At 40.5% G+C, this 17,609-nt stretch overlaps 1 protein-coding gene across 1 annotated transcript in view; it reads right to left on the reverse strand.

Annotated features, from left to right (window-relative positions):
• Positions 1-1,590: 1,590 nt before the first annotated feature.
• The window catches only part of TASL (TLR adaptor interacting with endolysosomal SLC15A4), a 19,237-nt gene continuing 3,218 nt past the window's right edge, over positions 1,591-17,609 (reverse strand). The window contains exon 3 of the mRNA XM_032756315.2: positions 1,591-2,796. Coding sequence (XP_032612206.1) covers positions 1,890-2,795 — 906 coding nt within the window. The 5' untranslated portion in view covers position 2,796 and the 3' untranslated portion in view covers positions 1,591-1,889. The remainder of the gene's footprint in view (positions 2,797-17,609) is intronic.

Consider the following 17,609-nt stretch of genomic DNA (forward strand, 5'->3'; position numbering starts at 1 on the left):
CTGGAGTATAAAAGCTGACCCTCTTGTTTCCATTTGTAACCATTTTGAAGGGTCACCCTAGCTCCAGGGCTCCCTGTGAGATGGGCGGAAGCGTCTGTGGAAATCGCTTCTGCTTCCTTCACTCCATTACAGACGTTGTTCCCAAGACCACTCCTCAAGAAACTTACCAGTCTCCATCTCAGAGTCTGCCTTCCCAGCGAACCTGAATTAAGCCAAGCAACCACTATATGGACAACGCACTACTGTTAGGCACAGTTGGCAAGCTTCTTCTGTCAAGGGCCAGGCAGTAAGGGTTTTAGGCTTTGGTGAGCCATATTCTCTATCACTTTTACTCAACTCTGCCATTGTAGTGTGAAAGCAGCCAGAGACAACACATAAACAAATGGGCACTGCTGTGTTCCAATAAAACTTTATTTTATGGACACTGAATTTGAATTTTATATAATTTTCACCCATCACAAAATACCTTTCTTATTTTGCTTTTTTTTTTTTTTTCCAACCATTTAAAAATTGGAAAAACCATTCTTTGCTCGTGGGAGTTCAAAAGCAGGCAGCAGGCTAGATCTGGTCAGTGGGCCATAGTTTGACAATCCCTGAGCCAGAGGAAAGATGCGATGCAGAGCAGTGAAGCTACTATTCTAGTGAATGGGTTTACAGAATTTGATATCATGGGACCCTACAGCTTGTAACCTTGTTCCAAGGACATGGAAGACCCCTTCCTGGCTCCAGGTCAAGAGGGCATGGAGGAAAGGAAGAGGGAAAAAAGGGAAACAGTAAGATTCATAATTTCTTTCTTTCTTTCTTTTTGAGATGGAGTTTCGCTCTTGTCACCCAGGCTGGAGTGCAATGGTGTGATCTCGGCTCACTGCAACCTCCGCCTCCCGGGTTCAGGCGATTCTCCTGCCTCAGCCTCCCAAGCAGATGAGATTACAGGCGCCTGCCGCCGCGCCTGGTAAATTTTTGTATTTTTAGTAGAGACAGGGTTTCGCCACGTTAGCTAGGCTGGTCTCAAACTCCTGACCTCAGGTGATCCACCCGCCTCGCCTCCCAAAGTGCTGGGGTTACAGGCATGAGCCACCACACCCGGTCTCATAATTTCTTTTGAAGCTTAGTACCAAGAAAATCAAACACAGCAAAATAACACTAAATGGTTTAGTGCTATGTGGTGTTTTTCATTTAGACAACTTCATCTCTACCAGGAAACAGATGTAGGAGATTTGAGTGGCTGTTTTGTGGCTGTGTCTGTAACTAAGAAACCATTCAAAAATAAAAACACAATTATAATTTGTTACAGTTTTAATATTTACAAAGAATATACCTTTAAATGATCTGATACAGAATAGACAAAGGAGAGAGAAACATATTTTGAAAACTGTTTGACCCTATCTTTCTACCCAAATATAAATATAGCAGCCTTCTACAGTCCATTTCCTTCAAAAAGAAACTAGTTGGATGAATTTATTTGGTTAACAAATATATTCTTAACTCTTTACCCTGAAACCTTTTGACATCCGACTCAGGCAACACCCACATCACCTCCAAATCTGGATTACAGGCATACTGCCCGGCCCTTTGGCCTTTTTGTTCTTTTTTAATTCCTATGTTTCTTCAAATGAATTAACCTTTTCTTTTTTGATCATTTTTATTTTTGCTTCCTTGCTGTACACACCTCTCTTTGAAATCATTCCTTATGGCTCCTCTTACCATATTCCTTCATCAAGTGTAGTATTATGAGATTTCCCCATGATTCACACATGAATTCCAGCTGACCTTTACTTCTCTAGCCCTTAATTCCCCTTCACTACCCCCTCCTGCACATTCTCAGAATAAATGGATACAGTGTTGCTTCATGTTTAAGTAAATGAGAGACAGTAATGGAAGCATCCTCTCTATGGATTTACATTGCTATACTGAGAAATATGGAGACTAGGAGTGCTAATTTCAGTAATTTCAGTTGACATCAATTGCAATAGGCGGCTAAAGACTATATCTCTGGCTTTTGAGGTCTCCAGATTCTTCTCTCTAGACACTTGAAGACTGATTTGGTCTACACTTGTCATGATGAGTTCAGACGCCAGAATCTGGGTAGGAGAACTGTCATGAAACACGGTGTCCATAATGTACTGTTTATATAACTCCACAACCTTCTGCTCCAGGTACTCATTCAGCACTGCATTCGAAATAGGATTCTGCATTTGCAAGCTGCTTTTCTCTTTGATGCTTGTTATTCTCCAATAGGATGAGTACCGCTGGATAGGTTTCTGGGGAAAGTCACTGGGCTGAGTAGAAATGGAATCCTCCATGGGTAAAGGAATCTCAGATGACTTCAGCAAAGGGCCATATTCAAAACTGCTCTCAGAGGGAAAATCTGTTGTCACTGAATTAATGGCCATCACCTGGCCCCCTGCAATCTGTAAGTCATTATAATTCTTGCAAATACTTTTGCAAGAAGGTGGAACCAAGTAGGTCTCTCTGCTGGCATCTCTACATATTTCAACTGCAGCCAAGTTTGGGCTTTCAAACACAGGATTGGGGTTTGTCTGCAGCACTGTGACTCTCTGACTTCTGCTATGTTGGCTCTCTCTTGAATGCACTGAAGAGATAAACTTGCCAGATGATTTGCAGCTCACGTAGAGACTTCTGACTTGTGTTTCATCCACAGAGGAATAGGAAAGAGTAGCAACAGAACTTGTCTCCTCTTCCTTTTCCCCAGCCACCTGCTCATTATAAGAGGCACAACTCCAGTGGATGTCATTCCAGTACTCAAGTCCACTGAGATATCCTTCTGACAGCATTCTGGAAAGAGAATTGATGAGTAAGAGTGGGGAAATTTTAGAAGTTGGCACTTGATATATCAAAAAATAAGGACAATGAATACATTCACTTTATTCATTCACCAAGCTCTTACTAATTCTGTGCCTACTGTGTACCAGGACTATGGCATGTGCTAAGGATATAAAAATGAAAAGCATACAATTCCATCCCTCAGGAAGTTTCCCACTATAGGAAAAAATCAACTAGATATAAACAATTCCAATATTATATCACTGAGGATTATAATAGTGATAGGTAAAAAGGAAGTACGGCAGGGGGGGTCCCTAACTTAGCCTGGGGCAAAGGGGGAGAAGTCACAGGATGCGTCATAGGGAAGGTGACATTTCAGCTGAATGCTGTAGAGTAATTAGGAGTTCCAGCCATAGGAACAGGGTTATAAGATAATATGGTAGCATTACCTACTCACCACATACAAAGAAGCTGAGCACAAGCAGAAGGAATTGGGAAAATAGGCTGAAATTGGATCGTGAAGAGCCTTGGCAGTCAGGCAAAAGCATTTACATTCTGCCCCATAGGAAATGAACAATGATCTAGAAGTTGCAGATTGGAGAGAAACATGGCTAGTGGATTATGAGCAAAACAATGAGAAAATCTGTGGCAAATTCTACTGAAAACAAGTGCTGTGTCTTACTTAACTTTGTATTGGATCCCTAGGAGCTAGCACAGTTATTTGCATTTCTGAAGAGACTCAAAAGGTATTTGTTAATTTGGGTTAAAGAATTTTCAACAATGACATGGTATGAAATTAATCTGTGCTCAGCACATCATGAAGTACCACAAAGCCTACCCTGCCTTTGTATCCCAGAATAAATTTCTTTCTCTATCCCAGTTCTCAGAATACATCCTGAAAATGTCTCTGTATCTAACTGATGTGTTTACCTCCTAGTTACCAAGGAGCTTTCCTGACCATGGACTTTCCCCACATCTGCCTCCCCTCCCTACCCCCAGCAATTGTCACTGGTCTAGAGTGGCTAGAACAGGCTAGAAACCAGCAGCTGCATTTTCTAAAAACAGAACACACTGGCATTCCCGGCACTGGGGCAAAAGGCAACAGCAAGGAAAACTGGTCCTCTTGGGCCTTGAGAGCTGGGCTTCTGAAACAGACCTGTCAACTTGAGCCTGAACTTGAAATGTCAAATAAGAAAAGAAGGATTTTTGTTAACCATACATAAAGGTCCTTTTAAAAATTGTTAACATCTCTTTTACATTCATGTAATTATTGTTTCCCAGGTAAATAAAATGTTTCCCTTTTTTAAAAATTGTATAAGGGTAAGATTGTAAATGTTTTTTTTCTCTTTTGGAACTATTCCTGGTTTATTTAGCAAATCTCAATTTTTTTAATGTTTACTATATTCTGGGCACAGTTATGTGCCATGAAGACACTAAGCTAAAGGTCTTCAACAAATCCATGAAGTAATTTCTGTATGCTGAACACGCTTATAAGGATTAAAAAAAAAAAGTTGCCCTCTCCTTAAAAATCTATGTGAAGTTCTGCCCTCAAACCTAATATCCAGGTGAAAAGGCCAATGTTACCTACATGGAAAGATAAGAAACAGAGAAAGAGTTTATCATAAAGAACTAATGGGGATGCGGTTACTTCCTGGCCCTCAACACCCTACCCCCACCTAGGCTATAGCTAGGGCATTCTGCCTTCAAGTTCTCAGAATATCATTGTGGAAAATCAGAGCATAAACGATCTGTTGACTTTTGCGTATCTGAATGGGCTTTAGAAACTCCTGGAAGAAATAATCATTTGGGAGAAATGACTTTTGAGAAACCATAACCTGAGCTTTTACACCTCAGAATCCAGAACCATGAAGGACTTAAGGCATAATATTTATGCACTAATAATAAACTTAAGTAGACTGAGTCCCCCATGGAGGGAAAAAGTATGTCTCCAGAGAGATTTGGGAGCCAAGAGTAGACAGGTTTGCAAAATTATCTCATGCCCAGCATGGTGCAGAAGCAGAAGGAGAGACAGCCACACGGATCACCTGGGTGGGCCGGCATGAGGCTGCCTCATCAAGTCTGCTCACACATCAGCATGCTGCTGAGAGCCTGAAACCCTGGAGAAGACCTATAGTTGGGGTAGAAAGATTGCAGACATGATCTCCATAGACTACAAACCAGGGACCAGATGAATGATGAGTTGCCATGGATACCAGTATGGCTACATGATGACAACCAAAGATATCCCCCACCCACTCCCATCCTCAGCTGACCCTATGGTTTTATATAAACAATCTAAAACTTAGACGCACATCCAAGGAGGAGGGAGCCCTGAAGTGACTGAGGAAATCCTGATTGACAATGAGTACTTTCCCACCAGTCTGGAGAACGTGAGCTCAAAAAAGATATCCAATTGAGGTTGAAGAAAGCAAGGATCCCTAGGAAAGATAGCAGAATAGGTACATGCATGTATTTTTTCTTCCTTTCGAAACTTCACTGAAACAACAATAAATGCTTTTTAAAAAGGTATAATACACACACACACACACACACACACACACACAAATACACACCGCAAAAAAACAACAGGAGAAGAGACCAGTACAATAACATTTTAGAAGCTGAGGAGCAGGAGATTGAGGATTAATGACAGGAGACCTAAGAAAACTGAATCTTACAAGAGCCATGGTGATATGGTTTGCTGTGTCCCCACCCAAATCTCATCTGGAATTGTAGTTCCCATAATCCCCATGTGTCGTGGGAGGGACCATGTGGAGATCATTGAATCATGGAGGTGGTTTTCCCCATCCTGTTCTCGTAATAGTGAGTTAGTTCTCACGAGATCCAATGGTTTTATAAGGGGCTTTCCCCTTCTCTGGGCACTCATTCCCTCTCCTGCCACCCTGTGAAGAGGTGCCTACTACCATGATTGTGTTTCCTGAGGCTCCCCAGCCCTGCAGAACTGAGTCAATTAAACCTCTTTCCTTTATAAATTACCCAGTCTCAGGCAGTTCTTTACAGCAGCATGAGAATGGACTAATACACATGGGGAAAGCAAAGAGCCAATCTGATTTAAATTCCCCTAAATGTTGAGGAATTGGTGGTACCACATGCCTTTTTGGAGTGAGAGTAAAGGGGATATACCTAAAGTAAGAAATATTGAAAATCTATTTAAAAATCAGTCAGAAACTCAGCTCATCTTTCACACCTGGCCATGCAGCCAGGTGACACTCCCCATCCTTAACCCCAAAGAAAAACTTGAAATGTAGTCTCTAAAGAGTGAAACAGAGGGTCTCTGGAGTAGGGAATACCAGTTGAGAGTAAAGTTACTGAATTGATACTAGATCAATTAAATAAACATATGCATATTTTTGCTGAGATCCATGACCTCTCTCCCCTTACTCAGCTCCAAGAATGCTAGCAAGAGGAGTATCCACCTTCTAGGCAGGATATTGGGAAGAATGTTTTGGGCAATCGGACTTGTCTGAGAAGAAGAGCAATTGACATCAGAGGTTCCCCAACTCAACAGGCAACCAGATCATCCTTTATTTAAGCCCACAATTAATAGAGCCTATTGAGCTTTTTGGATCTTTATCCTTAAGTATGAGTAGAATTCTGAAACATCTGAGGAAAAGTCTGATATGAGAAAGACCAAAATAGTCATTTGGAGGAAACAAACTTAGGGTGGGGTGAAGGAGGTGGCAGATTCTACCATCAATATTCTTAAAGAGTTAAGGTATAATATAATCTTGAATTACAAATGGGATGCTATAAAAAAGAATTCTGAAGCTGTTAGAAATTAAAAATGATAATTTTAAACCTCAATGGAAGGATTGAAAAGTAAAGTTGAGGCAAATTATTATTTTGAAAGCAGAACAAAATTACAAGATGGAAAATAAAACTAGAGAGGACCAGTCCAGGAGATCTATTATCTGAATAATAGGATGTTCAGAAAGACAGACCAGAGAAAACAGGGGAGAAATTCAAAGACACAATTTAAGAATATTTCCCAGAATGGAAAGACTAAAGTTATCAAAATAGTGAGTGAAAATCGATCTATACCTCCTCTCATGAATGTGAAATGACAGAACACTTGGGACAAAGAGAAGATCCTATAAGCTTCCAGAATGAAAAAAAGAGTCACAAAAAAAGACCAAGAACCAGAATCTTCAGACTTCTCAACAGCAACATAAGAAACAATAAGACAATGAAAAAATGTCTACAAATTCTGAATTTTCATTCAACTAGTTACTTTCAACCGAGACCAAGTTATCAATTAAGTATGATGATAGAATAAATATATTCCTAGGTTACAAGTCTCAAATAGCTGATTTTCCACGCATCTTTCTCAGAAAGTCAATAGAATATGTGCTCCACTGAAAGGAGTAAGTAAAACAATAAAATGGAGACAAAGGATACAGGAAACAGGAAATCCAGCACAGGAGAGAAACAAACAGCCCTTAAACTAGGATAGCCTGAGCCCTTGTTCTAAACCCTGCAATGTAAAGGGCCGCTCTGGCCCTCCTTAAGGTTGCACCTCTCCCAACAGGGTAAGGAGTTCTAGAGTCCAACATGATGGGGGCCACCCAGCCTCTATACTGCTGCCTTCTATCTCATACTTCTGGTATTCAGGACCTCAGAATTCCCTGCTCAGATGGCAGACCCAGTTACAGAGTCTGCACAGGCTCCTTCCCAAATCCATCATGATTAGGGCAGACTTGGGGAAACTGAACATGCACACACCCCTAGGCCCAAAAGATGACGAAGAGGTGGTTTTTAGTGAGGGCTGTAGACAGAGCTTAGGTGTGTGGGCTCAATGTCAGGACTGGGAAAAAAAGATGGAAGGGCTGAAGACTGAGGCTCCCCATTTTTTGTCCTAGGCCCAGGAGTTGTGAAGAGGAGACCTGCCCATGATGACAGTGAAAAGACATTCCAGGATGAAAGCTGCATATGTAACAGGCTTAAAAGGCAACCAGGCTGATTAGAACAGATCAGAAGGCTTCTGAAGCTAAAGATAAAATTGAAGACAACTGAAAAGATCTGACCATCATGAAATACAACTTATATAATTGACTACAAACTTTGGGGATAAATTAGAAAAAGCTAAGCAAATGAAAAATCCAGACCAGCACTGTCCAACAGAGCTTCCTGGGATGATGGAATGATCTATATCTGTGTTGTCCAAAATGGCAGCCAATAGCCACATGTAGTTATTGGGCACTTGTAATATGGCTAAGGCAACTCAATTTTTAATTTAATTTAATTTTAATTGTCACATGACTACTCTATGGGACAGCAAAGACTTAGAAAATAGTGAAGGTGATAACATAAAATTTTTAAATACTAACGATTGCTAATTATAATTGCAATAATTTTTTTTTTTTTTGAGACGGTCTCGCTCTTTCACCTAGGCTGGAATGCAGTGGTGTGATCTCGGCTCACTGTAACCTCCACCTCCCCGGTTCAAGTGATTCTCGTGCCTCAGCCTCCCAAGTAGCTGGGACCACAGGTGCATGCCACCACTCCCAGCTAATTTTTGTATTCTTAGTAGAGATGAGGTTTCACCATGTTGTCCCGGCTGGTCTCGAACTCCTGACCTGAAGCGATCCACCTGCCTTGGCCTCCCAAAGTGCTGGGATTACAGGCATGAGCCACTGCACCCAGCCTATAATTGCAATTTAAAGTTCATTGGTTGATCGCCATCATAGCATACCATGACAGTTATTTTTAGCATACTAAAGTAACATCTGAGTAATTAATTTGCTTCTGTATTCCTTTCAAGGGGTGTCAGAAAGGAGCTAACAAAAGATAGTAAAGCCAGGCCGGGCGTGGTGGTTCATGCCTGTAATCCCAGCACTTTGGGAAGCTGAGGCAGGTGGATCACATGAGGTCAGAAGTTTGAGACCAGCCTGGCCAACATAGTGAAACCCTGTCTTTACTAAAAATACAAAAATTAGCCAGGCATGGTGGCACATGCCTGCAATCCCAGCTACTCGGGAGGATGAGGCAGGAGAATCGCTTGAACCTGGGAGGTGGAGGTTGCAGTGAGCCGAGATTGAGCCACTGCACTCCAGCCTGGATGATAGAGTGAGACTCTGTCTCAAAAACAAACAAATAAAAAAAAAAAAGAGATGGTAAAGCCAGAGCATAAACTATTAGATGTTTGGTAATGAAATGGGATTAGAACACTTATTTGAGGCTTTTTTTTGTTTCACTATTTTGAAGCAAGGATGATATAGAATTTCTTTTAAAGTTTTTTAAATGCTTCTATTTGGAGAAGCCTAGAATGCCTGTGTGAATTGTTCAACGAAAAATTGTAAAGATATTTTCATTTTAATTGTGCATTCTCTTAGGTCATCTCTGAGGTGACAAAAGTGCTATCCAATAGAACGTCTTGAAGTGATGAAAATGTCCAATATCTGTGCTTTACAATATGATAGCCAATAGCCGCTTAAAATGTGGCTACTGTGACTGAAATTTTAATTTGACTTAATCTAATTTAATTTAAATAGCCACATTTGGCTAGTAGCTGCCATATAGACATCACAGATCTAGACAATTATAATCTCCAATTGATAATTTTAAGAAAGTTGTGTAGCAGTAAAGCCAGGCACAGTGGCTCATGCCTGTAATCCAAGCACTTTGGGAGGCTGAGGCGGGAGAACCGCTTGAACCCAGGAGTTTGAGACCAGCCTGGGCAATATAGGGAGATCATATCTCTACAAGAAATTCCAAAATTAGCCAGGCGTGGTGGTCCCAGCTACTTGGCAGGCTGAGGTGGGAGGATCTCTAGAGCCCAGGAGTTCGAGGCAGCAGTGAGCTGTGATTGTGCCGCTGCACTCCAGGCTGGGCAACAGAGCGAGACCATGTCTCAAGAAAAAAAAAAAAAAAAGAAAGTTGTATTGAGAAAAAACAAAGCAAAACAAAAACAACCCATGGTCTACTACAAGGCTAAGTTATAAATAGCTTTTATATAGTCATGATAATATAGGACATGATAATAGAAAGCACTGAAAATAGATCTAACTCAATTTAAAACATAACCACAGGGTGACCATAAAGTCAGTAAACAAAGATAAAATATTTTTATCATATATAGCAGAATATCATGTATGTATAAAATACTATTTTAATATATATATATAGTACAGTGATACCAATAAAAATCATCCTAGGCATTTGCCTGTGAGTCCAGACTAGGTGGCCAGTCTGTATAGTGAGAGGAGGGGGACAAAGTTGTATATCCTTGGTGAAGCCAGGGGAAGAAGGAGAAATAAATCCTCCTCTTCATGATGACAAGTCAAGAAATAATGCCCCAAACTGAAAAATCCAAAAGTTGCAACACAAGCATGCTATTTAAAGAAATGATGGTAAATATCAAGTAATTAGTTAAGGGAGATAAAAGTAGTTGCTTCTGGAAAAGGAGGCAAGGACAGCAGTTTTCCATAACAAACTTCTCAGAATTATTTGACCCAATTTGTGTGCAAGTAAAACTGTGATTAAATTTTTAATTAAAATAAAAACTAAAGATAAATATTTTAAAGTAACTAAGGGCCAGGTACGGTGGCTCACACCTGTAATCCCAGCACTTTGGGAGGCCAAGGAGAGCGGATCACCTGAGGTCAGGAGTTCGAGACCAGCCTGGCAAAATGATGAAACCCCATCTCTACTAAAAAATACATAAATTAGCCAGGCGTGGTGGCAGGCGCCTATAATCCCAGCTACTCAGGAGGCTGAGGCAGGAGAATCACTTGAACTGGGGAGGTGGAGGTTGCAGTGAGTCGAGATCGTGCCACTGCACTCCAGCCTGGATGACAGAGCAAGGCTCTGTCTCAAATAAATAAATAAATAGTAACTAAGGGGGTGGGGGGAGAAGAAGATGGCATTTCCTGTACAGCTGTTTGTGGTTAAAGATATTGCATATTCTAAGGGTGAATAAGAGAAAGAGATGACTGTGTGACGGGTTAACCTTTATTTGGCCCTACAGACAGAAAGGATTCCGATAGGCAGTGAAAAGAGGGAAAACATTGCAGACAGAGGAGAGAAGGGCAATAAAAGTGAAGAGGTTTGTGTTGTCAATTTCATGTGGGTCAGTAACAAACACCAAAGTAGGTGGGGTGCAAGCGTTGTTTGTCAGTGTCATGCTCACCTAAGAGCCTTTCTTGAAATGTCCCAGTTTGCCAAATCCCCCCTTTAGGACCCCTTATCCCCATTCAGACACACCCCAAGTCTCCCACTATTTATCTTATTTCTCTTCATATTAAACAATCAGCCCTAATGGAGTCTTCTTTCATTGTATGCAGCTGAGTTTTATAAGTACTCTGGATAATCTCCACACTCCTTCATAACAATGAAGGAAAAGGGCCTAGAATTTTATTTTGAGTACAGTAATGGGCCCCTTTTCCTATTTGTCAACTGAGAGATTTGCTGGTATCTTAATTCTGGCAGAATAAGAACCCTATCATTCTGATGTGTAGGACCCAAGACAGACCAGTAAAGTGGTGGGTCTGATGATGGAAAAGCAGAAAGTGCATCCTAGTGTCTAGGGATAGACATGTCCCCAGCAAAAAAAAAGAAAAAAAGATTCCCGAGAGGGAGGAGTGGGAGATAAGGTCAGGTCAGGGAGGTAAGTTGGGACATCCAAGACTGAGTACATTTGATTCATCCTGTAGGCACTGCAACGTTCTGGCAGGTAAGGAAGCTGATTCACCACATGATATAATATAGCAATAAAGTGCAAAATTAATTTCAGCAGAGTGAGATTGGTATTAAGGACCCAAGTTAGGAGGCTGCTGGATTCATCCCAGCCTGAGATGACTGGGACAGGAACCAGGAGGGTGGTAGGAGAAAAGAAAGAGAAGGAATGCATTTGAGAGACCAAGACCCCCAGACATGGAAGTGAAGGAGAGAGAGGAGCCAAAAGTAACTCTGAGTGTGGGTATGTAGGGGAAATGGCACCATCATTGACCAAAATGGGAAGATCAGGAGGAGCTGCGGAGGAAGCAATGGGTTTAGCTTAGCTCTTCTTGAGCCTGACAAGAGATAGACTGTCTGGGTGCAAGTGTGTAATTGTCCATTGGAGATTCAGGTAGGCAGCTCATTAGAGAAGCTACTTAAAGTCCACAGTGAAGTCACCTTCCACTTGCAGGCAGTAGGAATTTATATTGAGGGCTTGAGGAGCTTTCTAGGTTTGTAACTTCTTCTGTGGGGAGCCTACCTGGAACAGTATAAGCAGGAAGGAGCAGCAGCAAGGGCTTTGTAAAGACTACAAGAGCTTTGGATGCATTGAACAAGTCACATTTTAAAAATCTATATTCGGGCTGGGCACGGTGGCTCGCACCTGTAATCCCAGCACTTTGGGAGGCCGAGGTGGATGGATCACGAGGTCAGGAGTTCGAGACCATCCTGGCCAACATGGTGAAACCCCGTCTCTACTAAAAATACAAAAATTAGCTGGGGGTGGTGGCGTGCGCCTGTTATCCCAGCTGCTCGGGAGGCTGAGGCAGGAGAATCACTTGAACCAGGGAGGTGGAGATTGCAGTGAGCCAAGATTGTGCCACTGCACTCCAGCCTGGTGACAGAGCAAGACTCCGTCTGAAAAAAAAAACAAAAAACTATATTTGAAGGCAAAATTTAATTTCATACTCATTCAGGCAATATACATATGTGGTGTATATATATAAATATATGTATGTTACCTAGAACATCTCATCTACAAATGTCTTCCGGTGTCTTTTCCTTCACACTTAACAAATCATGGAGAATTGTATATATTTTATAAAATATATATGTGTGTGTACATAAATACTCACACACCCATATATATATATGAAGAGAGAGAGAGACAGACAGCACGCACTAGTATTTAAGAGACCAGTTCTAACTCTGATCTTGTCACTAGCAGTGGTTTTAGTTTAGTTGTTGCCAAATCGATAAAATAGCTAACATAGTACTAGGTACAACCCAGATAATATTCTAAGTGCTTTTTATGTACTAAATTAATTGATCATCACAAAAAAACTCTAATATTTAGGTACTATTATTATGCTCGTTTTACAGATGACAAAATTGAGTAGTGTCCAAAATCACCAGCAGTCAGGAAACAGGGCCCAAGTTCATGTTCTTAACCTCTCAGACACTCAACTTATCATCTGTAAATTGAGAATGTGGGATTAAATTATGTCTAGAGTACCATCAAACTTTAATTTTGAATGAGATTATGAAGAATAAAGTGAGCATTAATCAGAATCAAAATTAATTTCTGAAAATTAGCAGCAGAGGGCAGCAGAGAGCACACTAAGGAGGCTTTTAAAAGACCTTTCTAAAGCTATGCAGAGTAATAATACGTAAAACTTATAAACAAAAATATATATATTAACACATTTAATCTTCATAATTTCCTAGTTTAGGCCCTTTGCTTCAATTCATCTTCCACTTTAATGCACTTAAAAGGGCCCATTCAAGGCCGGGTGCAGTGGCTCACACCTGTAATCCCAGAACTTTGGGAGGCCGAGGTGGGTGGATCACCTGAGGTCGGGAGTTCGAGACCAGCCTGACCAACATGGAGAAACCCCATTTCTACTAAAAATACAAAATTAGTCTGGCGTGGTGGCACATGCCTGTAATCCCAGCTACTCTGGAGGCTGAGGCAGAAGAATCTCTTGAACCCGGGAGGTGGAGGTTGTGGTGAGCTGAGATTGTGCCATTGCATTCCAGCCTGGGCAACAAGAGCAAAATTTAGTCTCAGAAAAAGAAAGAAGGAAAGAAAGAAAGAAGAAAAAAGGAAGGAAGGAAGGAAGGAAAAAGAAAGAAAGAAAGAAACCCATTTAGCCAGGCGTGGTGGCTCACACCTGTAATCTCAACACTTTGGGAGGCCAAGGCAGGTGGATCACCTGAGGTCAGGAGTTCGAGACCAGCCTAGCCAACATGACAAAACCCCATCTTTACTAAAAATACAAAAAATTAGCAGGGTGGCACATGCCTGTAATCCCAGCTACTCAGGAGGCTGAGGCAGGAGAATCGCTTGAACGGGGTGGGGTAGTGGGCAGACGTTACAGTGAGCTGAGATTGGGCCACTGCCCTTCAGCTGGGGAGACAGAACGAGACTCCATCTCAAAAAAAAAAAAAAACAGGGGGGCCCATTACTGCACCCTTTAATGCACCACTAGTATAAAGACAGCATTGCACATCACAATATCCTAAAATTTTAGAGTAGAGACATCAAGAAAAGTTAATTGGGTTTATTTTGACTGATTTTTGGCATTTTTCTTAATAATTTTCCATTATTTTTGAAATTCTAATAAGATATCACTGGGTCTCTTCAAGGGTATATAAAAGGTACACTTCAAACAAATGTTAACATATTTGTTAGACTTGATTTCATCTGAGACATCAAAATTTAACCCAACAGATTAATTGTTCAATGATATTTTGTCACTTGAATTCTTGTTTCTCATCTTAGAGAAGCTATATATATCTATAAAGCTATATATATTACATATAAAATATACATATATAAAATGTATAAAATTCTCCCTGATTGGTTAGGCGTGAAGGAAAAGACACCTGAGAATATTTGCAGAGGAGATGTTATAGGCAAATTTAGCCCACATTAATCATTAACGGATAGGGGAATGCCAAAATTAACCTTATGTGCAAATTCACAACTTAGAAATATGTGCTAAAGTGCAGTGCCTTGTTAAATCATTTACTTGCTTTTCAGAAGAAACTGCAATGTAAGTTCTCTTTCTAGATGAGCATTTAGTTTTTCAGAAAGCTGTTGTTATCACTTCTTCACATAGACACATTTTTGATTGATTTTTTAAAATCGACAGATAAAATTGTATGAATTTCTCATGTATAATATGGTATTTTGAAGTGTGTATATTGTGAAATGGCAAAATCTATCTAATTAACATATATATTACCTTACAGTTATTATTTTTGTGGTGAGAATACTTATATTGAGTTTCTTATCATTTCTCAAGAATATGATAGATCATCAACTATAGTCACCACACTGTACAAGAGATCCTTTGAACTTATTCCTTCTATATAACTGTAATTTTGTATCCTTTGAGCATGCTGATCAAAGGACACACTATTAATTTACATCTAAACAACACAAGCGTGGAGTGAAAGAGAAAACCTAACGAGAGAAGAACTTTATAAGGGGGAACGTTTAAAAAACCTAAGTTAGGGATCAGCAAACTTTTTTTATACAAGGCCAGAGAGTTAATATTTTAGACTTTGCAAATCATACAAACTCTGTTGCAGCCCTGCTGGCATAGCAGGAAAGTAACCATAGACAATATGTAAACAAATGATTGTGTCTGGGCTCCTACTAAAGTTTACAAAAACAAGCAGGGGGCCAATTTGGTCCTGGGCTGTGGCTTGCCTACCCTTGACCTAAGTCAAAAAGCAGATGCAATAAATGGGATACGCATCATAATAATGACAGCTGTATGCCGAGTGCTTTCCAGGCATAGCCCTTAACCTTCCAACAACACTGCAGATTAGATATTATCGTAATCTAGATATGATCATATCCTTTTAAAAATCTTTTAATTTTTTTTCTCTTTATCATTATCTAGATTTTCCAAATGAGAAAACTGAGTTTCAGATATGATAAATACCCCTTCCAAGGTCACACAGCTACTAAGTACTAAAGGCAAGATTCAAGCCCAGGTTTACAAACTCCAAAGTGTGTGTTCTGTTCTTAGAACATATCACACTATTGTACAGTTAAGAGCAGTTAGTATCACGCAGTCATAATAACAAGCAATTAGTCCTTCCAGGAAAAGGGCATCAGCCCTGATTCCATGTAGTAACAACAGCACTTGCCAAATAAAAGGAAGGTACAGTGAAGTGCAGAAAGGAAGGCTCCAGGGGAAAGTCAGCACTCACCCCAGAGGGGTGGCCCAGATGACTACACATATGTCCCGATTATATATCGATGCTCATATGTCTTTGAGGAATATAATTAATTTATCCTCTTTTTTTTAATCTAACCATATGAACATTTTCCTAAACCATGACACTGCTATAGCCTGGCATCACCTCATCTTTAATTTTGCAACCATCTTTCACAGGGTAATTTAATATTACAGGCTGCACACGGTGGCTCATGCCTGTAATCCCAGCACTTTGGGAGGCTGAGGTGGGTGGATCACCTGAGGTTAGAAGTTCGAGACCAGCCTGACCAATATGGTGAAGCCCTGTCTCTACTAAAAACACAAAAATTAGCCTGGTGTGGTGGCGAGCGCCTGTAGTCCCAGCTACTCGGGAGGCTGAGACAGGAGAATTGCTTGAACTCAGGAGGCAGAGGTTGCAGTGAGTCATGATCACACCACTGCACTCCAGCCTGGGTGACAGAGTGAGACTCCATCTCAAAAATAAAAAATAAATAAAATAAAATAAATAAATAAATAATACGGATCCTCTGTTTAAACACAAACCACTTCCCATCACCTCAGGGATAAAGTCCATACAGGGTAGGCCTGTGATGTGTGCTCCCTGTCTGTCTTCCTCATCTCATCTCTGCCTGTTCCCCACAGGACCCAGGACCCCAGCCATGCTGATCCCTTCCCAGTTCACCTGAGCCCCATGCCTGTCCCAGGGATTTGTGCATTTTTTGTCTTCCATCCTGAGAGTTCTGGTTCCCTATCCATCCTCTGGTCCACCACCCATAACCTTCACGTGTCACCTCATATGTTAACATTTCAGAACCCTTGGCCATCTACTCAGAATCATTGCATCTGAATTAGAAAAGGATTCTAGGCTCTTCTCTCCCCTACCCCAAGGTGTTCATCAGGATTGCATGAAACTTTAATAAAACAGAAAAGATAAATCACTGGAATAGTCTTTGGAAAGAAGGAAAAGTTGACGCGAGCAAAAGGAAAATAAGATTGAGGATTGGTGGGGAGTGTGGGAGTTTTGGATGATGAGGCAAAACAGATCCTGCCTCTTGAAGAACATTTTGGAGATGTGAGAACTAAGACACCCAAAGAGGCTGGATTGAGATGGACGCAAAAACTACTAGTGGCCACACACAAATGGAGGCAATGGGATGGGACTGCCTTCCACCATCATGGGCTATAACATCTTGGAATTATAGACAGGAAAACATTTGTGATCTTGAGCCTAGCTAGCGGGCGTACAGTTTGGCTTCTACCTGTCAACATGTCTGCTTACAGAGACATAGTTTTTAAGAGTTTTGAAATAGTACATCTAAAGACACATCTTATTTTAGTGAATTATTTCTCTTGAGGGGCACTGAGGTTAGTCTTGCCTTTCCACTATGTGTAATTATTGCATATGCCTCTGTGAGTATTTCCACAGGCCAGATTTAGAGCAGCAGAATTACCAGATCAAAGCTATTGCTAAATTTCCTTTCAAGTAGCTTGGATCAATTTACTCTCTCACCAGCAACGTTTGAGATTGTTTTCATTGACATTCCTTAGCACATTCTCTTTTTTTTAATTTTTCAATCAAATGAGCTAATTTATGTTTGTCTCAAATTAGAGAGTCTTGTTAAAATTATACGTAGGTCATGTGTTATTTTTTAATACCTGCAAAACTCAAAATCCTGTATTTCATCTCTTTACCTCTATATTATATTACCCTATAATATAAATTCTAAATCCCATAATTCCAATGCAAACTTTTTAAGACTTTCTTGATGCGGGGGACTTGCAGGTAAACTGCTGAAAAGTGATCACTGAAAAACTTGAATATTGTTTTGTTCATGATTTAATTATGATAATGTAACCAAATCTGTATTACAGTTCCAGTTTTTTTTTTTTTTTTTTTTTTTTTTTTTTTTT

Source organism: Hylobates moloch, unplaced genomic scaffold (genome assembly GCF_009828535.3).
Source record: "Hylobates moloch isolate HMO894 unplaced genomic scaffold, HMol_V3 SCAFFOLD_7, whole genome shotgun sequence".
NCBI lineage: Eukaryota > Metazoa > Chordata > Mammalia > Primates > Hylobatidae > Hylobates > Hylobates moloch.